Below are 27,042 nucleotides of genomic sequence, written 5' to 3'. Positions count from 1 at the left end.
CCTCCGTTGAAGAGGCAAACAAGCGGCAGGCCGAGACAAACACCAGTTGCTGGCCAGTGCTTGTTGTGCTGGTATTTATACTACCTGTGGCCCGTCTGACGCCTTCTCTGGGCGTTAGTGAGTAGCGCCATGAGTGGGCCACACGCAGAGAAGGATCTGGACGTGACCAACAGTAGCCGAGGCTTGTGGCTGGTGAAGGTGAGGGCAGTCTGTAGGATCTTTGGCTAGTAAACAAGTTAATAAGTTTTCTACAACCAGCGATTGAGGTATTCATTTATTTTGCTACAAATAATGGTCAGTTTATAGTTTCACCCAACCATGGAATCTGTGATGTGGCATATGTATTTTTCTGGTGAGAAATGTAGTGAAATGATTGATGGTAAATGTCATTTCCGGCGCAAATTAATATTTTTCGAGTTATGACTGTCTTTTGTACGCAAATTTATGCCTGCTGTCATTCCCAATAATCTTGGGGGATCTGTGGGAATCTGAGTCTTTGGGTGAGTAAGCATTAGAGATGGACTAATGTGCATTGCAAAAGAGGGCAGAAAAAAAAAAATTCCAGAACCCCTCGCTCTTGGTTACTTACCAAATCATAATCTAACATGACCTAAATTAATTTGAACATTTACCTTATACAAAATATAGCGAAGCATTGGTAATGCTGTTCATCAGTAACAGCAACGTTCACTACAGCTGCTGCCTTCTCTCAGGATGCTTCTGCACCGCACCCCTTCAAGGAAATCACAAAAATATCTGGTATCAGATTCTACTCACAATTTTGGGTAGCAAAGTTAACCAATGATATACACACAAGTTGAACAAGTCTTGTGTTTCCGGTGTAGTAGTGACAGAACTCAAATAGCCTGGAATCACAATCAGAGCACTGGGCGTTTATGATGAGAGCAATGTTTGCTAATGGTAGAAACTAACGTGGTTCACCCTCTCTCAAGAGAAACAAATGCAATACTTTTAAGTAACTCCCAGTATGGCAGGCTCTCATTGGACGTCCTGTAGTCGAACGTCCGTGATTGGTTTTGCTGTGGTACATTGCTTGAATTATTACTGGCATGGTGGGTTCTCATTGGATGTCCCAAAATGCCCAACTAATGTAAACAGCTACAAGAAGACTGAGGAAAACTGCTCGCAGGACTCTATTTCTGACGCATTTATGTTTCCAAAGCATTGGTATGAGTCAATCAAAGCCTTCCACCTGAGGAAAGTTCATGAATATGAAATGAAGTGAATATACTACCACAACATTTCATGTGCTGCTGACAAGGACCAATAGTGAAGATTAACCATTTGGACTGGTGTTCACATATGTTATGACATCTTCAAGCACGGAACAGGTGGTTTAGGCAGTGAGCACTTTAGGCCAAGAGTCATGTAGGATGCATTATTGAGAAGCTTTTCATAGCCTTATATACTTTTTTTTCTTTTCTGTTTTTTTTTTTTTTTTTTTTTTCAAGCACAAGTTTGGTAATTGGCTGACATCAGTCCCCAATCAGCCCCTCCCATGCCAGGATACCTCATTCTTAACAGCAACTTTAAATACTAATGGAAGTCCACCTCAACCGGCAAAGCAATCTCATCAATGGTAAAGAAATGTTTGGCATTAACCCATTGAATATCTCCTATAAAGTACCAAATGGCACTAACATAGAAAACAAAACAAGGCAGAGAAAGTGTATTGCTATTTGCTGATGCCACCTTTATTTTACACAGTAAAAATAACAGCAAAGTGCTGACAGTTAATTTGGTACATACTAAGAACATTTACCTGAAGACTTTGCAGCCATGACCACTCTTTGGATATCAATAATAATACTAATTACTACTCTCAGCTCAAGGCTCCCCAACAAACAAGACACAAAAGGAACAAAGGACATTCATAATTTTTTTAAATGCAAGGGGAAAACTGGTCAAAGGCAACAAAAGCAATCAAACAAAAAAGTCCACTGAGATGCCAATTCCTTAAACAGGGTCAAGTGAGTTAACCAAAAGAATGGGATAAATGTCTTGAAACCCACTTCTTAAATGAGTTCAAGTCATAGATAGATAGAAATACAGAAGCAGGTAGGGAGTTCTAGAGTTTACTAGAGAAAGGGATGAATGATTTAGAGTACTGGTTAACTCATGCATTGGGGAAATAGATAGAATAGGAGTGAGAGAAAGAAGAAAGTCTTGTGCAGTGAGGCCATGGGAGCAGGAGAGGCATGTTGTGTGCTCAGTTTCACTTCCCTTCAAACTGCCCCACAAGTATCAGAACCTTTAAGCACAGCAGTAGTTTGAGCATATGCTCATGACCTCAAAGGATCAAATAGAGAAAAATATTAAAAGGAAGCTGGAAAAATTTCTAACCACAATCCTAGACCAGCCTGGAGTGTCTGGTGTGCTGCTTCACAACCATCAGCCTGCACCTCCATTGGGGACCAGCTGGAGCATCTACAGTGGAATGAAAGATTGGCAGTTATCATGTCCTTACCTCAGAGGACATGAAGGAAAGACAACTTCAACTTGAATATAAAAGCTTCTGGCTCAGTTATAGTTGTTCTCTGAGGTTAGGCCATACTAACTGCCATACTTTAGCTGGTCCCTGATGGAAGTGCATCACTCTTAGAAAATCATTGTTTCCTTGGGTACCAGCCTGAGCAACTTTTTTTTTTTTCACATTTTATACTTCATATTATTTATTTATTTGTTCACTTATTTGTTTATCATTATTTCAATTTACTGGTTTGTGAGACATGCCATTCCAGAGAAGTACACCCACGTGTCTGTCATTATACCATCAACTGTCACCTAAAGGAAGTTTGTGTTAAATAAGCCATACATTAAAATGCTGAATTAATTCCACTAATCACTGCACTTTGTTTTGTCAGGTAAAAAGTGAGTTGAATTTGAAACCATCTGTTGAGAATGTCTGTGTGCACTGATCTGTTGATTTTTTTGTAAATATTGCACAATTTTACAAAAAAAAAATGCTCCAGATTCCCTAACAAAGTGAGCCAGCGATTGCATACATAGTTGAGGAATTGTTGACATCACCTCTTGTCTCTCCAACTGGTGCTGACACTTACTATGTTATTTGAGTGCATAGCTATTGACTGAATACAAATGCTGCACAATAGTGTTCTAATGATGTAAACATGGTGATATGACTTGCTAGTTACAAGAGAAACCCACAGTTGCCAAGGGTATAAACACAGGTCAGTTGGGTTTTAAGTTCCTCAACATATGTGTGGAAAGAAGGGCCACGGGGTGGTGGAAGATTGATTATGGAGGTGTGATCAGAATATACTCAGAGAAATGCTCGAATCGAGTTCCCGTGGTGAATATATATATATCTGAACCTCTTAACCAACTCGCACCTGCAATCCTCACAATTTTGAATTTATTTTAAGGGAACAACTCTCGGGACCCAACACAGACAGGTAATCACAGAAGCAAAACAAAGTTGCTATGCTTTTCACTTTATTAGTTGAATTATAACAACACCATACATGCCATGCAGTCACATACACACACACAGGCACACACTAAATATTCCTAGAATAACTAAGGAAAAGGACTTACCACCACTCTGGGGTACAATACTCAGTTTCAGACTCCCGCACAACGTCCTCACTATTGATCAAATCACTGGGTGAGTGAATCAGGAGGGGCACTACCCTAAACTTTCACTTGGCAGTGGCACGGGTAACTGTAGTGGCACACGTCTGTGTTCCCGCATCACATGAAACAGTGTTTCTAATGCCTTTGACATTTCCAATTATGACGTCATACAACGGCTGAATTACTGCTGCTGCTTTGATAAGTCCCGTTAAGAATGGTCATGTCACCCAGACTTCCACCTCGGGGACTTTTAACCATGATCCCTCCAGCAGGATCATGTTGACCTCACGGCCAGTATACTGGTCACCATGAACCAGCTCCCTTCTCACCGTGCAACCACTGTCACGCATTACCTTAACAGCATGCTCGCCCAGTCGGCCATCCGCAACCACCAGGTTCCCTTTGGGGATGCACATTAGCGGCAGCTAGTCATATGGCGTGAGCCCCAACTTTGCACCTATCCTCACGCGGAAAGGCGCCTTCTCGATTCTCAGTGCCCACAGCCTGAGTACCTGCACTCCTGTTATATTGGTCCCTTGGGCCTTCAGAGGCTTGATATGCAGCAGCATTCCTCTGCCAAGGTCCATTATGACGGCCTTCGTGCGCGAACTATACCCTCTACCATGAGAAGGACGATCGGGGTAATTTGATGTGGCATAATGAGGCTTATCCCAGTACCTGTATTATGATTGTGGATGTGGACCCCTTTCCTTCGCCATACCTAATGCCGCAGGCTTCGTCGAGTTCGAGTCTGACTTAGCCGCGGGGTGGGGCTGTAGGGCCCTGTCTTTGACAGACTTACTCCTTTTACCTTCATGTGCCTCAAAATAGGCATCCGCCACCTCATTCATTTCTTTAAGTTTACCCACTTTATCAATCTTCAAACGGGCAACTAAATCCTCAGGGCAAGACCTAACAAACTGGGCTCGTAGGAGCAGATCCTTAATACCCTCGATGGTATTTTCAGCACCATCCTTTTCCTGCCAGTCACGTAAGTACGCTTCAAGCCTTGACGTAAACTGGGATGCTGTCTCATTGCTGCTCATAGAGGCAGAGAAAAATTGCTCCTTCCTTGCTGATAGCCCATACACAGCTAACAAAGCCTCTTTCATATTCTTATAATCTCAGTTCCCGGATCTAATCTGTGAATTATCTCCGAGGGCTTGCCTTCGATAAGAGTCACGAATTGCAGCTTTTTCGTAACCTCACCATACTCTAGCGCATCCGCCACCTGTTCAAATCTTTCTATGAAAAATTTGATTCTGTCATTTCCAGGCTTGAAAGTGGGAAGTTTTATCCTAAGCTTGGAGGGATGAGAGCTCCCGCTGTTACCATAGTTACCAGAACCCTCACCATTCACCTGATCAGCCTGTGATCTGAGTTCTAGTATCCTGATTTCATTCTCCTCTTTCTCCTTCGCGCTCTCTCTTTCCAGCCTTCTCTCTTCCCTCTCTTTGTCTTGTCTCTCTCTTCTCTCTCTCTTTCTTTCTCTATATAATTTCTTATTTCCTCCATGGTCATGTAACCGAGGCACTCGGCCTCTTCCTTTAATTCACAGACCGTTCTGAAGCTAGACATTGCTACTTCTGTGACCTGTGATTGTGTAAGAGTGTGAGAGGTCCCTGTTCGGGCGCCAGATATTGTGGAAAGAAGGGCGATGGGGTGGTGGAAGATTGATTATGGAGGTGTGATCAGTATATATTCAGAGAAATCGCTCGAATCGAGTTCTCTTGGCGAATATATATATCTGAACCTCTTAACCAACTCGCACCCCCAATCCTTACAATTTCAAATTTATTTTAAGGGAACAACTCTTGGGACCCAACACAAACAGGTAATCACAGAAGCAAAACACAGTTGCTACGCTTTTCACTTTATTAGTTAAATTATAACAACACCATACATGCCATGCAGTCACATACACACACACACAGGCACACACTAAATATTCCTAGAATAACTAAGGAAAAGGACTTACCACCACTCTGGGGTACAATACTCTGCCATGCGTGAGCTCGTGTTCACTAAACACTACCTTGTACAAAGGCAGCGACCACCCACGTGGACTCCAGGGCCTCCGGGATCACTCCGCCACGTGGGGACAAAGGACACGAACGCACAACACAGATGTTTCTAGAAATAGTTCATCTCAGCTCTTCACAGCTGGGTAACCACCTGTAAAACACTAATTCTGTCCTTGCACAACAACCTGAAACAAATGATGTAGCTCGTGGCTCCCAACCACTGCTTAACACACACAAAAAGCCTGAAAGAGATGATACACGTGGCCCGCGGCCTCCAGCACGTGTGAGCACAGAGTCAAAGTAATCTGTCTTTATCTTGGAGATCGGTATTTCCTCTGCCTCTGCACGACGCTCGGCAAATCGTATCAATCTTAAGAGGCTGTTTTCCCTCTGATAAGATGATAGAATTGTAGCCTCATGCAATATATGGAGGAAAATTACCGACCTCGTGAGCAACACATCCACTTCACAGCGAGTCATGCACTAGACTGACCTGCGCAGGACCCACTGCAGATCACGCGCCCTGGCTTGACCCCATTTGCTAATTAAACAATAGCTTTTCCTCTAATTCTCCTCATTCCTCTTTCTAACACCTTCCCAACTCTGCACAGACACGTCTGTACACCGAAGACACCCACAGATATGCACAACTCGATGGTGTGCACAGGAAAGAAGCAGTAATTGTTGAGGAAATTTAAATATCGCTGAGGTTGAGGTTGGCAACCCTTGTGCCGCCATCCGGCCTCCTCGCCAGACTCAGAGTTGCCAATAACCGATCTGCTGTTTCTCATTACTACAGCTCCATAATGACTCTAGTCATCTCAGCATTCTCATATTGTAGCTAATATGTAATTGCACATCTCAGTACTATCAGCTGGGAGAATAACTCGTTCTGCCTCCAGAACTAGCTTCTCCAAGCAATGTGTATTCCTCCACCTTGAAGATAGGCGAACATAGCCTTGAATGGGCATCGTCTGCTGGTTCTTTCTGCAAATTTATTCGCTGGCACGGGCTTACCATGACATTACGCCCCCCTTTTTTGAGATTTTCTCGCAGGTGAAAAATTTGCAACACACAATATGGTCACCCCACAAGTGATCAGATCCTGAACATCTAAGAGAACAGGTTACACAATACAAGGCCACCTATTCTTGCATACACATTCACACTGTAAAGTGTTATGTAACTGAACAGCAACAGGTGGATATCCACAACGCACATGAGCGGAAAAACCCAACATTTTCTTTACTAGAACCAAAACTTAGGGAAAAAAACTCCAGTGCATTTGTGAAGAATCCTGTGCGAAAATTAGGCACAAACGGCCACATTTAACACAACAGTAATATGATGTGCTGTCTGTATGCATAGTGTAGGTGTATTATGTAGTCAGTGTCATTACAAACATGGTTTAAAACATCCTACCTGGCTACCTGCCTAAGGACAATTAAAATTAAACTAACCATGCATGACACATCAGACACACCATGCAGCTGAACCACACACAACCGAAGAATGATGCGCCCTGCTTTCCACAGTGACGACCCTTTCAAAATGTGCCCTGACCACTTCCAAGCACTCGATTTGCTCGGAACTCGGTGAGTCTGATTGCAAGCTGCTGCCTGCCAACTCAGAGAAATGATAGGCCATAAGCATGTTAATATGGAAGCGCTTGCACTTACCATCAATGTCCAGAACGTAGTTGAGATCAGACACTTTCTCTAGGACTTCATATGGCCCTTTCCATTGCGCTAACAATTTGTTCCGAGACGTAGGGAGCAACACCAGACATTGATCGCCCACGTTAAATTGTCTTATCTTTGCTTTCTTATTGAAATAAGATCGTTGCACCTCTTGTGCCTTCACAATCTCTTCCTTGGCAAGCTCTCAGGTAGACTTCAGTCTCTCTGACAAGTCAAGGACATACTCGTACGTTGTTCTCACGTCTGGGTCGGGAGCTGCATCATCCCAGAGTTCACATAAGACTTTCAGAGGCCCCCTCACGGCTCTTCCATACAATAACTCAAAAGGGGAGAACTTCAAGGAGCTCTGAGGAACCTCCCAGTAAGCAAACAGCAACGGACTTAGGTACCGAGGCCACTCCTTCGGCTGCTCGCAAGTCATTCTTTTAAGCATCCTCTTAAGGGTGCCATTGAACTTCTTACAGAGACCATTGCAAGCGGGATGGTAGGGTGACGTACGCAGCCCTTTACATGCAAGCAATCTGAGTAGCTCATCCATCATCTCGGACGTAAACTGAGTGGCACGTTCACTCAGGAATGCCTACGTGGCAAAATATGTTAAACATAGCTTCTGCTACTGTGGCTGCCTCAATGTTCTTTAATGGTACTGCCCCGGGCCACCTGGTGTTAAAATCCACCACTGTGAGGATATACTACCTTGAACCATCACTCGCTCGTGGTTCAATTGGACCAACATGATCCACCGCCACCCTTTCAAAGGGTATTGAGATTATAGGTAGTGGCTGCAGGGGTGCGAGTTGTACTCGACCGCGGTCTACAGTGCGTTGACATACGTCACAAGACCTGACAAGTCTGGCCACGTCCGCTCCTATGCCTGGCCAGTAGAAGCAAGCCTGAATGCGATTCAGCGTCTTGGCTCAGCCCATGTGACCTCCAAGAGCTGTGCTGTGTCCCGGCTTGAATATTGCATGTTGGTACTTCTCAGGTACCACGAACTGCAACCGTTCCTTGCCTCTATCACTGAGGAATTGGCGATAAAACCTACCTCGCTTCTTAATGAAATGGGTGGAATTTCCGTGCACATTTCTCGTAGTGCCCTCAAGGTAATGTTTTCTAACTACCTGCAAGGACAGGTCAGTTTCAGACTCCCGCACAACGTCCTCACTATTGATCAAATCACTGGGTGAGTGAATCAGGAGGGGCACTACCCTAGACTTTCGCTTGGCAGTGGCACGGGTAACTGTAGCGGCACACGTCTGTGTTCCCGCATCACATGAAACAGTGTTTCTAATGCCTTTGACATTTCCAATTATGACGTCATACAACGGCTGAATTACTGCTGCTGCTTTGATAAGTCCCGTTAAGAATGGTCATGTCACCCAGACTTCCACCTCGGGGACTTTTAACCATGATCCCTCCAGCAGGATCATGTTGACCTCACGGCCAGTATACTGGTCACCATGAACCAGCTCCCTTCTCACCGTGCAACCACTGTCACACATTACCTTAACAGCATGCTTGCCCAGTCGGCCATCCGCAACCACCAGGTTCCCTTTGGGGATGCACATTAGCGGCAGCTAGTCATATGGCGTGAGCCCCAACTTTGCACCTATCCTCACGCGGAAAGGCGCCTTCTCGATTCTCAGTGCCCACAGCCTGAGTACCTGCACTCCTGTCAGAGGCTTGATATGCAGCAGCATTCCTCTGCCAAGGTCCATTATGACGGCCTTCGTGCCGCGAACTATACCCTCTACCATGAGAAGGACGATCGGGGTAATTTGATGTGGCATAATGAGGCTTATCCCAGTACCTGTATTATGATTGTGGATGTGGACCCCTTTCCTTCGCCATACCTAATGCCGCAGGCTTCGTCGAGTTCGAGTCTGACTTAGCCGCGGGGTGGGGCTGTAGGGCCCTGTCTTTGACAGACTTACTCCTTTTACCTTCATGTGCCTCAAAATAGGCATCTGCCACCTCATTCATTTCTTTAAGTTTACCCACTTTATCAATCTTCAAACGGGCAACTAAATCCTCAGGGCAAGACCTAACAAACTGGGCTCGTAGGAGCAGATCCTTAATACCCTCGATGGTATTTTCAGCACCATCCTTTTCCTGCCAGTCACGTAAGTACGCTTCAAGCCTTGACGTAAACTGGGATGCTGTCTCATTGCTGCTCATAGAGGCAGAGAAAAATTGCTCCTTCCTTGCTGATAGCCCATACACAGCTAACAAAGCCTCTTTCATATTCTTATAATCTCAGTTCCCGGGATCTAATCTGTGAATTATCTCCGAGGGCTTGCCTTCGATAAGAGTCACGAATTGCAGCTTTTTCGTAACCTCACCATACTCTAGCGCATCCGCCACCTGTTCAAATCTTTCTATGAAAAATTTGATTCTGTCATTTCAGGCTTGAAACTGGGAAGTTTTATCCTAAGCTTGGAGGATGAGAGCTCCGCTGTTACCATAGTTACCAGAACCCTCACCATTCACCTGATCAGCCTGTGATCTGAGTTCTAGTATCCTGATTTCATTCTCCTCTTTCTCCTTCACGCTCTCTCTTTCCAGCCTTCTCTCTTCCCTCTCTTTGTCTTGTCTCTCTCTCTTTCTTTCTCTATATAATTTCTTATTTCCTCCATGGTCATGTAACCGAGGCACTCGGCCTCTTCCTTTAATTTACAGACCGTTCTGAAGCTAGACATTGCTACTTCTGTGACCTGTGATTGTGTAAGAGTGTGAGAGGTCCCTGTTCGGGCGCCAGATATTGTGGAAAGAAGGGCGATGGGGTGGTGGAAGATTGATTATGGAGGTGTGATCAGTATATATTCAGAGAAATCGCTCGAATCGAGTTCTCTTGGCGAATATATATATCTGAACCTCTTAACCAACTCGCACCCCCAATCCTTACAATTTCAAATTTATTTTAAGGGAACAACTCTTGGGACCCAACACAAACAGGTAATCACAGAAGCAAAACACAGTTGCTACGCTTTTCACTTTATTAGTTAAATTATAACAACACCATACATGCCATGCAGTCACATACACACACACACAGGCACACACTAAATATTCCTAGAATAACTAAGGAAAAGGACTTACCACCACTCTGGGGTACAATACTCTGCCATACGTGAGCTCGTGTTCGCTAAACACTACCTTGTACAAAGGCAGCGACCACCCACGTGGACTCCAGGGCCTCCGGGATCACTCCGCCACGTGGGGACAAAGGACACGAACGCACAACACAGATGTTTCTAGAAATAGTTCATCTCAGCTCTTCACAGCTGGGTAACCACCTGTAAAACACTAATTCTGTCCTTGCACAACAACCTGAAACAAATGATGTAGCTCGTGGCTCCCAACCACTGCTTAACACACACAAAAACCTGAAAGAGATGATACACGTGGCCCCGGCCTCCAGCACGTGTGAGCACAGAGTCAAAGTAATCCGTCTTTATCTTGGAGATCAGTATTTCCTCTGCCTCTGCACGATGCTCGGCAAATCGTATCAATCTTAAGAGGCTGTTTTCCCTCTGATAAGATGATAGAATCGTAGCCACGTGCAATATACGTAGGAAAATTACCGACCTCGTGAGCAACACACCCACTTCACAGCGAGTCACGCACTAGACTGACCTGCGCGGGACCCACTGCAGATCATGCGCCCTGGCTTGACCCCATTTGCTAATTATACAATAGCTTTTCTTCTAATTCTCCTCATTCCTCTTTCTAACACCTTCCCAACTCTGCACAGACACGTCTATACACCGAAGACGTCCACATATATGCACAACTCGATGGTGTGCACAGGAAAGAAGCATTAATTGTTGTGGAAATTTAAATATCGCTCTGAGGTTGAGGTTGTCAACCCTTGCGCCGCCATCCGGCCTCCTTGCCAGACTCAGAGTTGCCAATTACCGATCCGCTGTTTCTCATTACTACAGCTCCATAATGACGCTAGTCATCTCAGCATTCTCATATTGTAGCCAATATGTAATTGCACATCTCAGTACTATCAGCTGGGAGAATAACTCGTTCTGCCTCCAGAACTAGCTTCTCCAAGCAATGTGTATTCCTCCACCTTGAAGACAGGCGAACATAGCCTTGCGTGGGCATCGTCTGCTGGTTCTTTCTGCGAATTTATTCGCTGGCATGGGCTTACTATGACAATATGTTAGATATAATTTGCATAACATACTTTTAAGCATTAGTGGCATCAGGCCTGTATGTGTACCGTATACAGTACTCCCTCCAATATCCGGATGTTCAATCCACAACCAGCCTGATTCAAGCTTCCTACCACATACTTCTCTTTTCTTGATGTCACATCATGCAGTGAAATTATTACACCAGCCATCATTGAGGCATGTTTACTTGGTTATTTGTGCATGAGAAGCACAAACATTAAAGTGGCTATCACACTGGCTTATGATACGCGGAACGCGGGCCATGGTTCTTGGTACGAAACCAGGAACACTATCACACACAAGCTCCCCGCGTTCTTGCTATGCTAGGCAAACGGCCCACCAACCAAGACAAAGCCTAATCAAAGTAAACCAGAACAAAACCATGCCGCTTATATTTCAGCCTGTGCTTTGTCCTGGAACTGCATTTGCACTTCCTCTTGTTGACGAAAAGTAAGTAAAAGAAACTAGAGAAAAGCTGAGACGTGCACGACGGCAACTTTAGAGTCAGAGGTGGTTGCCATGAGCCCAAACTTTCAACATGATATATATATATTTTACCTTTCTAAATTGATGAAATATTATTTAATATTCCAATATGAAAAATTTAGTCACATTCTTTTTAGTTTAAATAAAAGGTTTTTATTACATGTATTATGTTTACTTTTCCACTGGGATAGCGTACGGAGAACCGGGATGGATATGAATCCATCCCAACTTGGTTCCGCTAATCTCGGGCAAGTTCCAGCTATCTGGAGCGGATATTCCTGGTTCCGCATATCATAGGCCAGTGTGATAGGGCCTTAAGAAATCCACACGTCATAGACTAGAGTTCATCTACTTAACATGTTAATCGCGTATTGGGCCACATGTGTACTGAGCAATTGTTTCACTTGTTGCATATTGGTACATCTGTGGCCCCAATAGCCTTTTCTATAAACTTTTGCAAACATGAGTATATAGAGAAGCAAATTTCAACCTTTTTTTTTTTTTTCAGTTATCAGAACATTCTTTTTTTTAATGCCCATTGATGAAATTAATGAACATATGAAATATGTGGATTTGAAGAGCAGTAAACCTGGCCTTGCAAAGAGATTGGTTATGCACTGTTGCTGTGTTAACATGAATGAAATAGATAGTTTTTTTTTTTTTTTCTGACAGATTCCAAAATACATGAGGGACAAGTGGGTGGAGTGTCCAGGTGATGTTGGCAGACTCCGGATCCACAAGTAAGTATGCTTAGAGTTCACCATAATTGATTTTCATTAAAGTTTATTTGATTATTTCTGTGGCATACCACTTCATACAAAGCAAACTACATTGCATGTATGACTTCACTTGCTTATTCATACTCTCTTAGATCTCCTGTCTTTCTTGATTCAACATAGTGACTACAATTTGTGATTATTAGAGCTTAGAAGTTAGGTTTGAGATTTAGTTCAATTAATGTAGAGGTTTTATTCGGTTAATGTAGTGCGACTTACCATATCACTGGAATTGTCTGTGATACACAGTCGGGAACAGGCGTGTGCTGCACACTCAGAATATTGTTACAAGCTGTATATAACTTGGGCATATTAGAAAAACAGTGAATAGTGCATAAAGTATTCAAGATGTAGTCCTAAACTATTTCCCAATAAAATCAGTATGTATAGTTATGTATACAATTTTTATTAATTATGCTGGTAATGTTGAATGTCATTATCTCGTGCAGTGGTACCTTGATATAGGTCCTTAATGTTTTCAAGATTCCTGGAGTTTACCAAACATTATGTATACCAGACTTTTCTTTTTTTTTTTTTTGCATATTACACAGTACATTGATGGGTTTGATAAAAAAAAAAATTTCACACTACTTAATACTAAAATACATACCATATTTGATGGCTTAAAAAACACAGATATATAAGATACATCATCATCTCAATGAAGGATATTTTTCTTGATGTATTAAGTATATAATTTTTAAGCAAGCTAGTGGTGCAGCTGAACAAAGAGCAAGCAATCCCAACAGTAAAAATGCCCTATGTGATTGCAGTGATAAGACAGGTATGTAGTGGCCTAGTGTAGAGGTGAGGTAAAGAACAAGACCCACGGCTGCTGAGATGTTACCAAAACATTTGGTGCATCATTGAACAGAACCTTGTTTTCATTTTCAGGATTCCTTACATTGTATTATGATTGAAAAAGTATGATATAGCACTGTTACCTACGATATGGTGGTGAAAATCTTCAGGTGAATGGCTAAAGGAAATTTAAAAATTAGGTGTTTTGGAGGCCTCACATTCACACATAAAATGCAGAATGATTTTTTTTTCTTTTTTGCTGTTGTGCTATTTTTAATGAAATGAAGGTGCTCTGTTGTTGACTGCAATAATCACAAAAGCAGTTATATGAAATAAATAAAAAGAATCTTGCAACACTGCTTGTGGGCAGTTGTGAATTTGCCTGGAGAAGTAAGCAGTGGTAGCATGGTGTCGTGGCTCATTTTGACCCATATAAATTCTAGAATGTGAATTGTATTCCATACAAAGGTCATATTCCAAGCAAATTTTTCACATCCAAAGAGGATGTATACCAATTTGAACTTATTCTAAAGTTGACATATACCTAGGAACCAGTGTCTATTAATTTTTCAGGAAATGGAACTGATCAGAAAATATATCACATAGTTTGAGAAGTTTACACATAGGAGTGAATTAATTTGATTCCGTTTCTGCAGGATACCTGGAAAGTTGCCAGCAGTAACCTTCTCCTCAGCAGAGCAGATCCTAAAGGACAACAAGGTGGCCCGGGAACACAAGTTTAAGCTTCACAGCATTAAGGAAATGACTCTTGGTGTTTTCTCCTGCACAGTTCGTAAGTTAAACTTTGTGTGTGTGGAGAAACAGGTTTTCACATATTTCACTATCAGATAGATTGGACATTTTTAGAGTCTTGTAATCGCACAACTCACCATTCATCAAACTTTTTCATGTAAAGTGTAATTTGGCATTTATATGCTTGTCTTGCGATTGTCACCTTGTTATTGACTGTGCTACACGTTTGCCCTGGGAGCTGTTCAAGATGTCCTCTCTGTGCTATGTCGGCAGTGTGTGTGTGTGTGTGTGTGTGTGTTTGTGTGTGTGTTTGTCAGTAATGTGAGACTAGTGCAAACATATGCACACGAAAAAAGTGTGTGTGTGTGTGTGTGTGTGTGTTTGTGTTTGTGTGTGTGTTTGTCAGTAATCTGAGACTAGTGCTCTCATATGCACTCTCTCTCTCTCTCTCTCTCTCTCTCTCTCTCTCTCTCTCTCTCTCTCTCTCTCTCTCTCTCTCTCTCTCTCTACACACACACACACACACACACACACACACACACACACACACACACACACACACACACACACACACACACACACACACACACACACACACACACACACACACACACACACACACACACACACACACACACACACACACACACACACACACACACACACACACACACACACACGAACACAGGAACACGACAACGTACTTAGAAAAAAGTCATACATTATGCTATTCCTGAAACCCAATCCAAGTACCTTCATCCAAAAGGAAATTATGAATTGTTGGAGGCAGCAAAAGAAAATAGAAACTTTCCTCTTTGTTTAATAAGTGAGAAGGGGAGAAATAAATACAGATGACTAGCCAGCCATCACTATCAAGCGACTCAAAATGTGATGGTGCTGCTTACAATGAACAATTACCATCAGTTAAAGGTTAAATAACCAACCCTGTGTGAGTCTGGAACAGATTAATACAATTCACATTAAATCTAATGGGAAAAATTTATTCATCATATATACCGCCTCCTGGGAGAGATTGTGTACAATTAGCAGGATTCCATTGTATATTCATTTGTTAAATCAGGTAAATTAGCACACAGTATTGTAGATGGTAAGTGTAGGTAATTTTTAACAGCCATATTACCATACAGTAGTTAATGTTTTAATATTTAAAGTACAAATATACAGAGTTAACCAGTACATACCATTTCTCATGTTCCTTTTACTGATAAATTCTTGAACTTTGTGGCTGTATCTGTATTTCCTTCAGCTACATATGACAAGCTTTTTCAAAAGGAAAGTTTCAAGATACGGTGTTCATTTCAGTTTGCACTGTGGGATTGGCACTTGTGTACTTTGGCTAGTCCTTGTTACATTAAAAAAATTTATATTCAGTATAATATTTAAAATTATTGTTATGTTACTCTTACCTATTATTGATAATAATGAGGCCTTGTGAATACATACATATATTTTGAAACTTTCAATGGCAAGCATTCCAGATGGCTAGTAATATTTATCTATGTATGCTTATTCAGGTTTTTGGACTAAAAAACTGCTAATTTTTGTGCCTTTCAGCAAGTGGTAATTCTGATCCTGTTGTGCCTGAGCAAGAGAAGCTTTACATGGAAGGACAGGTCATTCAAAAGTTTGAGTGCCAGCCAGTTGGTATGTATCATCCTATACTTTTTTGTATGTTTTACTTAATCAGAGTCAATGAATCAGCTTTGGTGTGTCATGCTATGTATTCAGTAAAGAGTGAGGTACACAGTATTTCTGTTGTGACCATTGCATTGATGAAAATATTATTGGAAATTATGGCTGATGTTGATAGAAGTGGTACTGCTTTTCTGATGAAATATTGTTATTTGATAATCAGGAAGCAAGTTATCAGTTTCAATGCTTAGTAGATAATTTTTGTCAAATAGTTTCCTTGAATTGATTTATCTTATCACTTCACACCAATCGTGTATCTGTAGTGGATCACACTGCTCATTTGGTTCAGAATATTGAGTGACAACTGGTACAGTAGAGTAGAAGTGCATGTGTAAAGGGAAGGAAGAGAGTAAGTGAGATAGAGGGTGCATTTATACCTCACTTTGAGTTAAGTCTTGAGTCAAGATAATTTATGATACATCATGAATCACAACTCAAGTAGTCAGATGTAAATTGAGAATATTGGTTAATTCTTGCATTAGAAAGTGGATAGAATAGGAATGAGAAAGAAAAAATAGTCTTATGCAAGGCCATGGGAGGAGATGCATGTAATTACAAGATCAGAAGAGCAATTAGCATGAGAATAGCTGTAGAAGATAGCAAGAAATGCAACATTGTGGTGATGAGAAAGGCTGAAAGCAGTCAGTTAGAGGAGAGAAATTGATGAAACAAAAACCCGAGTCAAAAGTCCTGGTATGGGTGAAACTCCCTAACATATGACAAATACTGTATACTGGTGGATAAGGCTCCTGTACTGAGTTAGCAGTTAAGGAAGTGATGGAAATGATTCGTGAGATCAGAGGTGAAGTTAAAGTTTCCAGTTTAGACTATAGAAAAAGGACTGACCGAGGATATTCAATGAAGAAGACAGATGATTGTCATTGAAGAAGGGATAATTATCTGGCAGGTTGTCCAGCTGTTAGATGAAGGAATCAAGGTGTTAAGGCATTTAATAATGCTAAGTTTGCTCTACCCCACAAAAAAAATTTAAGAGGAATCAGAAGTCAGATATTCTGTGGCTTCCCTGCATGAACTGTTTAGTTTCTTTTGAAAATATTGAATCCTTCAGGATTCTTTTATTTAAGGATTTTTGCTTTGTGGCTCTAGTTTGTATATCAATTGCATTGATCTAGAATAGATTTGGTTGTATTGAGATTACATCTCTTCCCTGGAGCAACTTGTAATTATTGAATAAATCTTTTAAACTAATATTTCAATATTTCAGTGGACAGCTATTACTACAACCAGAAGAAGGCAGCGGCCTTAATAGCCTCCCAGCCTCATCGAAAGGCAGAATTTATTTCCAGACCAGTCCAGTCATACAAACCAAAAACCAGACACAAAGTTCATGTAAGTTTTGTAGCAAAACAGATGAATATCTTTTGTGTATTTGCATGTGTGCTAGTATTAAGAAATATTTGTGTTTAGCAACATATTATGATGGTAGTGTAAACACTTAACAATATGATAATGGTAAGTAATCCTCCTTTGTTTTATTGTGTAATAAGACTAAACTAGTATATAAGTTTTAGCATCTTTACATAATATTAATAATAGCTAAACTTTGTTTATTATTTATTTAATGTGAATGAATGTGTAAGAACATTATGGTGTATTGACCATCCCATATTGGGCTGCTGCCTTTTATTGATTTTACTTATGTTTTTAGTATAATCAAGATATGCTTTTGCCAGATTGAGATGGATGAGAGGAGAAAGGCTGAGGGCAAAAAGGCTCGTGATGACAAGGATAAGGTGATGGAAATGCTCTTTGCTGCCTTTGAGAAGCATCAATACTACAACATTAAGGACTTGCAGAAGCTGACTAGACAACCAATCGTACGTAGATCAGTTGTGATGTTTGTAACGGTAATACAGACTTGCAAAGTTTTTTTTTTAAATTAATTTTGGTATGAGGTACACATGGATGGAGTTTTTTTGTTTTCTTATTTTGATTTCTCACTATAAATGTCATTCTGTCATTGTGGTCACTAACTGGGAATATCACACTCTTCAACTCGTTCAGTTTTACTTCTTTTGAAAGGCAAAAGGAAAGTAATTTGCAAGATGAGTATGTAGGTTTTATTGTTAAGTAGCACAAACATTTGATCAACCAATATAACAGTGACACAATATCATCATTCACACTACAGTTTCATAATGAACCTGCATGCTTCTCACTGGAATTAAGCTTCCTATAGTAGTTACCACATTGGTGGTGTACTGGTAGATGGCCCACAGTTCCTAATCACTGCCCATTATGATACTAATAGAACACTCCCAGGATAAAAGGAAATGATGTTCTTTAATATTAACAGCTTTTCCTCATTGAATCTTGAGACTTGTCAACATGCTTTGTGTTTCAGTAGCAGCTTCAATGATGTTTGCCTTTATGATATATACTTTTGCTGATTTTATATGCTACATTAATCATTTCAATTGATAGGTAAATTTATTATTCTGTTGATCATAATATTTTTTGCTTATTGTGATATTTATTGATTAACAGAGAGGCTTTCTGGATCAAATTCATACATATTTTAAGGGTTAAAGAAAAACAACTGCATAATGCTAGTGTAGTCAAATTGTAGATAAAAATACTCCGTTAGTTACTTTACCCCAAGATGAATATGTATCTCTGATCACAGTTCTTATTTCCCTATCCTTCAAATAATCTCTTATTCTATGTTCACCAGTTTCCAAAGTAGTTTTCCATGAGGGACTTTATCAAAAGCCCTTTTAATATCCACGTATACTGTGTCCACCCATCCATCTCTCGTTTTCAATTCCTGCAATAAGTCTTGAGTAGAAGCTTAATAAGTTTGATACACCTGACTGCCCTATCCTGAACCCAAATTGTCTGTTCAATATGACTTGCTCCTCTTCTAGAAATGTAAGCCATTTTTCTTTGATAATTATTTCACACAACTTTCCCAAGACACTTGTAAGTGACACTGGTCTGTATAGTTCATTAAATGTTGGTATTAATTACATTGGCCCTCTTCCTTTCATGTGGAACTTTTCCTTCATTTATGGAACTTGTAATTATTTCTTAAATTGGATTCAGTAGTTGCTCTTTACATTCTTTTAACACCCAGCCTGATACACCATTTGGCTCCATTGCTTTTCTGGCATACAACTTACCTAATGATCTTCCAATATCCTCTTTGTGCACTGTGATCTCCTGTAATCCTTGGCAATGCCATGTCGTACTAGGTTCTGTGAAATCTTTTGCAGTGAACACCGTTTTGAAGCTCTCATTCATTATTTCTCACATTTCCTTCTCTGTTTGGTATTCTTCCCTTCTTTAATAATTTTTTTCAATTGTTTCCTTGTTCTTTCTTTTGCTGTTTATAAACTTGTAGAAAAGTTTAGGTTCATCTTTGGTTTTATTCACCACATCTTTCTCAGTTTCTTCCTTTCTCCTTATTTTAATATATTAACTTCTGGCATCTTTGTACTGCTGTCTCTTATAGTCATTTCTCTGTTTTATGAGTATCTTCCACACTTTATCTTATGCCTTTTTAGCTTGTATGCATCTAACATTGTATCAAGCATGTATTTTTTTCTTAACTCTATAAACTGGTACAAATATTTTTACTCCAAATTTTTTTACTCCATTATATTTCTGTAAGAATGTCATATTTCCCTTATACTGTCTTTCTGTACATAATATTTCTCCACTCAATATCAGCAAAATAAAACATTATATACAAAAGGACAATACAAGGAAAATATGAAATATTCTTAGAAAAATATAACGGAGTAAAGAAATACATAACTCTTTATAGAGTTAAGAAAAAAATATATGCCTGGTACAATGCTAGATGCACAGAAGCTAAAAAGCAAAAGATAAAGCCTGGAAGAAACTCATAAAGCAGAGAAATGTCAATAACAGACAGCAGTATAAGAATGTGAGAAATTAATATATTAGAGTAAGGAGAGAGGAAAAAAGAAACTTTCAGAAAGATGTGGTGAGTAAAAGCAAAGATGAACCCAAGCTTTTCTACAAATTCATAAATGGCAGAATGAAGAACAAGGAAACAATAGAAAAAATAATTAAAGTAGGGAAGAGTACCAAGCAGAGAAGGAATTGTGTAAAATAATGAATGAGAGCTTCAGAACTGTGTTCAACTATAGAAGAGGATTTTTACAGAACCAAAGAGGATAATGAAAGTTTTATTAGATAATTTGGATGTCAGAAAAGCAATGGGGCTGGATGGTGTATCAGGCTGGGTGCTAAAAGAATGTAAAGAGCAACTGTTGGATCCAATTTTGGAAATAATTGCAAGTTCACTAAATGAAGGGAAAGTTCCACTAGAATGGAAGAAAGCCAACATAATACCAATATTTAAAGGAGGAAAGGCAACTGAGCCATTAAATTACAGACCAGTGTCACAAGTGTTATGGGGGAAGTTGTGTGAAATAATTATCATAGAAAATGGGTTAAACATCTGGAAAAAGAACAAGAAGAACAAGTCATATCGAACAGACAATTTGAGTTCAGGACAGGACGGTCACGTGTGTTGAATTTATTAAGATTCTACTCAAGTGTGTTGAATTTATTAAGATTCTACTCAAGAGTAATAGAAGGACAGGACGGTCACGTGTGTTGAATTTATTAAGATTCTACTCAAGAGTAATAGAAGGACTGGAAACCAGAGATAGATGGGTGGACACAGTATTCTTGGACATAAAAAAGGCTTTTGATAAAGTCCCTCATGGAAGACTACTTTGGAAACTAGAGAACATAGGAGGACTGTGAGGAACTTTGTTACAATGGACAAGGGATTATTTGAAGGACAGGGAGATGAGAACTGATCAGAGATACATACTCATCTTGGGTTAAAGTAACAAGCAGAGTGCTACAAGGGTCAGTGTTAGCCCCCATCATGTTTCAGATTTATGTAAATGACATTCACAATGGGGTAAACAGTTATATTAATTTATTTGTTAACGGATGTGCAAAAGCTAAGGGTTATCAAAACCAAGGAGGACTGTCTGCTGTTACAGGAAGATATATTTATGTGAGTGGAGTAAGAAGTGAAAATTAGAGTTCAATACCAAGAAATGTCACATAATGGAACTAAGAAAGAGCAAGAGAAGACTGGTTTGGAACTATTTGATGGAACAAATAATGAAAACTAAAGAGGAAAAAAGATGTGGGAGTTATCATACAGGAAAATCTGAACTCCAAAAAACACATAAGCAAGATATTTGGACTATCATAAAATGTTGAGTAATGTAAGAGTGGTATTTCAGTTTATGGACAAAGATACAATTAAAAAAAATCATCACAAGTATGATACACGTCCAAGGCTGGAATATGCAGTTGCGGTGTGGTCTCCGAACTCTGAAATAGACATAAAAAGATTAGAACAGATACAGAAGATTGCTACAAAGGTCCTGGTGCCAGAACTGAAGGACCTAACATATGAAGAATGGCTTAAGGAAATGGGACTACCTAATAACTATGTACAAGATAGTCCATGGCATTGAAAAGATAATAAACAAGGAAGACCTGGTGCTAGTGACAGAAGAGGATGGAAGGACAAGAGGTCATGTAAAGATCAGGAAGAGTCAGTGTGTGAAGGATATTGAAGAATACAGTTTTCCACACAGAATGGTGGCGAAGTGGAATGCATTGAATAATGAAGTTGTTACAACATGTAATGTGTATAACTAAGGAAAGATTGGACAAATGGAGACAGGACACTATGAGCCCCACTCAACAAACTAAACGTTTCAGAGAGTTTGAGGGCACGTTTTTCTAGAATAAATTTGTAAGGAACACGCATATCATTATGAAATTTTGCCACAGTGTACTTGACACCCTCCCCGAATATCCCAATGTGTCAAGAATCGTCAACAGTATATAATAATGGCACTTCTCCCTGTAAAAACAGGAGAAAGTCACTTATTCCTCACGAAGAAACAGACAAGTGGTGAGAAATGGTGACATAGTACTATTTGTGACTTAGTAACAAGCTCCACCCACATAGTCCCTTCTCCTGCTCCTACCCTCCCTTTCTTCCATCCCCTACCCTCCCTTTCTTCCATCCCCTTCCCCACATTTTGCTCCCTTCCTCCCCTCCTCTCCCTTCCCCTCTATGTATTCCCCTACCTCCTCTCTCTCTCTCTACGTCACCATTTCTCACCACTTGTCCGTTTCTTCGTGAGGGATAAGTGACTCTCCTATTTTTATAAGGAGAAGTGCCATTATTATATACTGTTTACGATTCATGACACATTGGGATATTAGGGGAGGGTGTCAAATACACTGTGGCAAAATTTCATAATGATATGCGTGTTCCTTATAAAGTTATTCTAAAAAAAATGTGCCCTAAAACTCTCTGAAACGCTTAGTAGATAAATACAACACATACACACACTAAACTAAACTGCTCAACTCACAACTGAGAGGCCCGGGTTCGACTCCCGGAAAGCGGTCAGGCAAATGGGTAAGCCTCTTAATGTGTGGCCCCTGTTCACCTAGCAGTAAATAGATATGGGATGTAACTCAAGGGGTTGTGGCCTCACTTTCCCAGTGTGTGTTGTGGTCTCAGTCCTACTTGAAGATCGGTCTATGAGCTCTGAGCTCGCTCTGTAATGGGGAAGACTGGCTGGGTGACCAGCCAGCAACCGAGGTGAATTACACACACACACACCAACCTGCCATGCACACACCATTAACAGTCACCCAGCCACCGAGGTGAATTACACACACACACACACACCAACCTGCCGTGCACACACCATTAACAGTCTTATTCAATGCATCTGTTCTAAACATTGTATTCTGAGTAGCCACGAGTTGTCTGGAAAATATACAAGCCATGATGACAGTTTGAGTGATAAAGTTACATAAAAATGGTGAAACAAAGAAAATAAACTGTATAACTGATGTCATTGAAAATACTGCACACTTTGGCATGGCGAGCAACACCAGAATGTTCGTCACCACAAACATGGTGATGGATGAGCCCAAAACTTTTAACAGCACTTTGTTACCGTAAGACAAAAGAAAATCTTCAGCGTATAGGAAAGCTAATAAAAGAACAAACTTTTGGGCTGGTTTGCCACTATGATTGTGGTGAGGACTTCCTTGCATTCATCGTATTGTTTCTTTACTCACTTGTCTTTTTATTGGGATCAGTTCACAAAGTTCATTTTCCTATTTGTTTCGCTTCACTGGAACATTGTCATCTTGGCTCTTTATTCTGAGGGCCTTAGTAAAAGGAAGAAGACAGAGCCTCCCTGACCACAATGACAAAGGATCTGTAGCATGAGCACAGGACTGATTCACTCTTGCAGTATTATAATGATCTATGTTAAAACTATTGCAAGTATAGTCAGAGCAGCAGCAATAACACACCTAGACAAAAAGATACATAGCACAGACTATTACAGTTTCCTATGCAAAACTATAACCATTAATTTCCTCATTACCACTACTGTTGTTTCTTCCACTGCCACCAAACACTGCTACTATTGCTTGACCTTGAAGAAGAGATGAGTAGACAAAACATCCAACCCTTCTCTCTGAAAAAATAAATAAAAGTACATGATACATGTATATTGTTTGATTGTTAGACATAGGATATGGATGAAAAGCAAGATTAGCAACTTGCATTTTTTACTTATTTTGATCAATGATACTGCTCAACCCATCACCCATTACTTTTGTAACAATAGTAATGCCTCATGTTTTTAAATTAATTTTTATCTTGGTGATTTAGTCACCTCACAGAACTGCTGGCTTTGTATATAGATGGAAGGTAGCCATGAAACAATAGGCATTGAATCCCTGACACACTCAAAATTGTTACTATATTTAGCCAAGCACAATGGCAGCACTACCAGTGACGAGAGGAGGTCAGGATATTAATACCTACAAGTAATTCGCAGCAGGAATTAATTTAATGTGTTTTTGACAGACATTAGTCTTTTCTAGCCATCTGGTGGGCACCAGCTATGGTTGGTCTTATTTTTACTTTGACTGGAGTGTTGTGGCAAGGTTATAATGGACAAATAGAATAACAAATTCCTCTAGACAAGACTGCCAGTATATACTTAAATTACTTAAGTAGTAGCAGACAGTCCAGGAAATTATTCAAACTCTTCAAATTCTTATCATTATGCATCTGACTTCTCAGACCTTTTGCTAAAGTGTATTTGGAGTATCGGTGTTCAGCACAAGTCTGATAATAAGTTGCTTATATATTTCTGTGCTTACACCCTCATATTAAAGGAGACTTTGGCTAATCCCAATTGCTTCATGCATCATCACTGAGGAAATACCTGCATATACATAAATATGCATGAAAGCTTTACCGTCTATCATTTACCATTATTTTTTTTATTGTGGCAACTTGTGTCACCAAGGTGTTTTTCTATTATGAGTACTTTTCTTAGGGAATACCTTCTTGTTCCAGCAGCAAGATCTTTTGTGGTGTGATGTACTAATACATATCTCACCCCATAGTATGTAATCATTCTTAAAAAGGGAGTATTTTTTTTTTCCTATGTAAGAGGGCCACTGACCAAGGGCAAAACAAATTTTGAAGGGGGCGATGGGAAAGTAGCCCACTCATTCATTTCATATATATATATATATATATATATATATATATATATATATATATATATATATATATATATATATATATATATATATATATATATATATATATATATATATATATATATATATATATATATATATAATCAGATAGTGATTAAAGAAAATTGTTCTAACCTTTGATTAGTGCTTTAAATTTGTGCTTAATTATAAACTTTAACAATTCTGTATTTACAGACATACCTGAAGGAGATCCTGAAGGAGGTTTGCGACTACAATGTCAAAAATCCTCACCGGAACATGTGGGAGCTGAAGCCTGAGTATCGCCACTACAAGGTTGAAGAAAGTATTGCTGACGACCCGGGGAGTGATTAGCACTGCACACTCACTCTAGGGAGATCAAATTTATAAGTTGTGTTTTTTTTTTTTTTTTTTTATTTACTAACCATAGAGACAACTATATACATTGGGAGGGTTTTGGGGTAGGAATCTAATCATAACTGCAAACGAGTTATTAGGACATCATTAATTCATATTTATGTACGGTTGACCATATACAGTAAACATCATTAAAATACTGTATTTATCACAAGCTTTACAGCCAGATATGATACTTTGGAATTCATTATTTTTCAGTGATCAGTTTGATTGCCAGTTTCTTTTTATGAATTAATAGTTATAAAATAATTTAAATATTTCTTGTTCCTGACTGTCTTTGTATGACTTGTGAAATTTGTGTCTGTTCACTAAACACAAAGTTTGAAATTAGTAAGTATACATATAAATATTTCAATGGAATTTTACTTAATACCTTTCTTTTATTCGATTTTTATGGAATTTTACTTAATACCTTTCTTTTATTCTATTTTTATTTTATTTATTATTATTATTTTCTTTTATTTGTTTTTTACATATGAAGAGCCCCATGCAATACGGACCAACACACCACTATTGTAGTTTTCAGATATTTGGGGTTTAGCTTTGAGTAATTATAGCACACTGAAAAAAAAAAAAAATCTAGCAGTAGAAAGCTTATATAGTGAGACAAATTTCTACATATAGGATTCCCTGAAAAAAAAAAAAAATAAATAAATTAAAAAAATTAAATAAATAAAAAAAAAAAAAAAAAAATCAAAACAAGTTTTGTTAGTTATCATCGGATTGTTGCCCAAAATACACCACATGGAACTTGCACTATGAATAAGGCATGGTGTAATTTTTAGCCAAAAATATTCAAAATAAAATTTTTATGAATTTTTATCTCAAAAATATTTTAAATTTTGGGCTTTTGTGGGTTTTTATTATGTTACAGCTGTAATAAAGGCATTATTCATTGACACAATCATAGTCAGATACATTACCTAACGATGGATGTACAAGTTGCTTCTGTGGGTGTTGCTGGATGGATGGGAGGAGGGGGTTAATAAATCCAGCTGAGGACTTTAAAGGGCACAAAATGCAACATGCACATGTACGTACATAACACAGACCAAGACACACGTTGCTACCACACGCCGCTGACTGGTCAAGAGCAAGATGTGATGTACCAGCTGTGCTTCTGTTGGCTGCCTGTCTACATTAGTTGAACCCTCTTGCCCACTAAAATCCAACCCATCTAGCTGTTCCCAGCTGCTTTCTATGCACCAAGGTTAGCAATGGTTAACCTTGTGTAGTTCTGCTATAAGGACAAGTATCAAAGTTTGGTTTTCACCACATGATTCAGCAAGAGTTGGTCAGGCAGAAAATGCAGGAAACATGGCCAGTGGTGGTGGCATGTTGCTCCCTATCACATGGGGTTCTCCATATTGATAAGTATTAAAAACTGGACATTATTTTCTTCACCGGATATTAAACAATATTGACGGACAAGGTTTATATATGTGAAGAAGCAACTCATACCTATATCAAAAAAAAAAAATCAACATCTGTCCCCTTGCTTACATAAAAACTCATAAGACTAGAGCAGCCTATAACATTAACCTTGGGCCTGTACTACTCCTCTCCCTCTCCCTCTCTCTCTCTCTCTCTCTCTCTCTCTCTCTCTCTCTCTCTTTCTCTCTCTCCATTTTCCCATGCCTATCCCTCTCTCAATTCCCTATGCTTCTCATAATTCATTCATATATACATGCAGTGAGATGTGTGAATATATATATATATATATATATATATATATATATATATATAGTATACACACACACACACACACACACTTAACCCCCTGCTATCACACCTAATGCTATCATGTTTTACTGCTATCGCACATAGGTACTTAAAAAGCTGCACACACTTCTATAACGTGCCCATCTTTCAGAAACTACCAGGTCATGATGTCACGTGATAGTTAAGTTTCTCTATATATTTTCATTGAGAAATAGTTCTTCACATATTTCCACATCTACCCATC

General features: G+C 39.6%; 1 protein-coding gene and 1 long non-coding RNA gene across 2 annotated transcripts; one reads left to right on the top strand and one right to left on the bottom strand.

Moving 5' to 3' along the window:
• Positions 1-3: 3 nt before the first annotated feature.
• Positions 4-25,431, top strand: LOC123498956 (general transcription factor IIF subunit 2-like). Its single transcript, XM_045246565.1, has 7 exons — positions 4-198; positions 12,688-12,755; positions 14,249-14,385; positions 15,921-16,010; positions 17,284-17,408; positions 17,753-17,896; positions 24,876-25,431. Exons 1-7 carry the CDS (start codon positions 130-132, stop codon positions 25,011-25,013), a joined length of 771 nt encoding a protein of 256 aa, XP_045102500.1. The 5' UTR covers positions 4-129; the 3' UTR covers positions 25,014-25,431.
• LOC123498959 lies at positions 20,955-23,604 on the bottom strand. The gene is made up of 3 exons (XR_006672854.1): positions 23,507-23,604; positions 23,193-23,335; positions 20,955-21,410 (listed from the first exon to the last, which is right to left on the bottom strand). It is a non-coding gene; the product is annotated as an uncharacterized LOC123498959 (long non-coding RNA).
• Positions 25,432-27,042: the final 1,611 nt, after the last annotated feature.

Source organism: Portunus trituberculatus, chromosome 48, assembly GCF_017591435.1.
Source record: "Portunus trituberculatus isolate SZX2019 chromosome 48, ASM1759143v1, whole genome shotgun sequence".
NCBI classification, from domain to species: Eukaryota; Metazoa; Arthropoda; class Malacostraca; order Decapoda; family Portunidae; genus Portunus; species Portunus trituberculatus.
Note: the sequence above shows the minus strand (reverse complement) of the source record. Positions and strands in the feature narration are given on the sequence as shown.

Coding starts and splice junctions, on each gene's coding strand:
- LOC123498956 (XM_045246565.1), top strand. CDS start 130: ATGAGTGGGCCACACGCAGAGAAGGATCTGGACGTGACCAACAGTAGC. Junction 199..12,687: donor GAGGCTTGTGGCTGGTGAAG/GTGAGGGCAGTC, acceptor TTTTTCTGACAG/ATTCCAAAATACATGAGGGA. Junction 17,897..24,875: donor AGCTGACTAGACAACCAATC/GTACGTAGATCA, acceptor CTGTATTTACAG/ACATACCTGAAGGAGATCCT.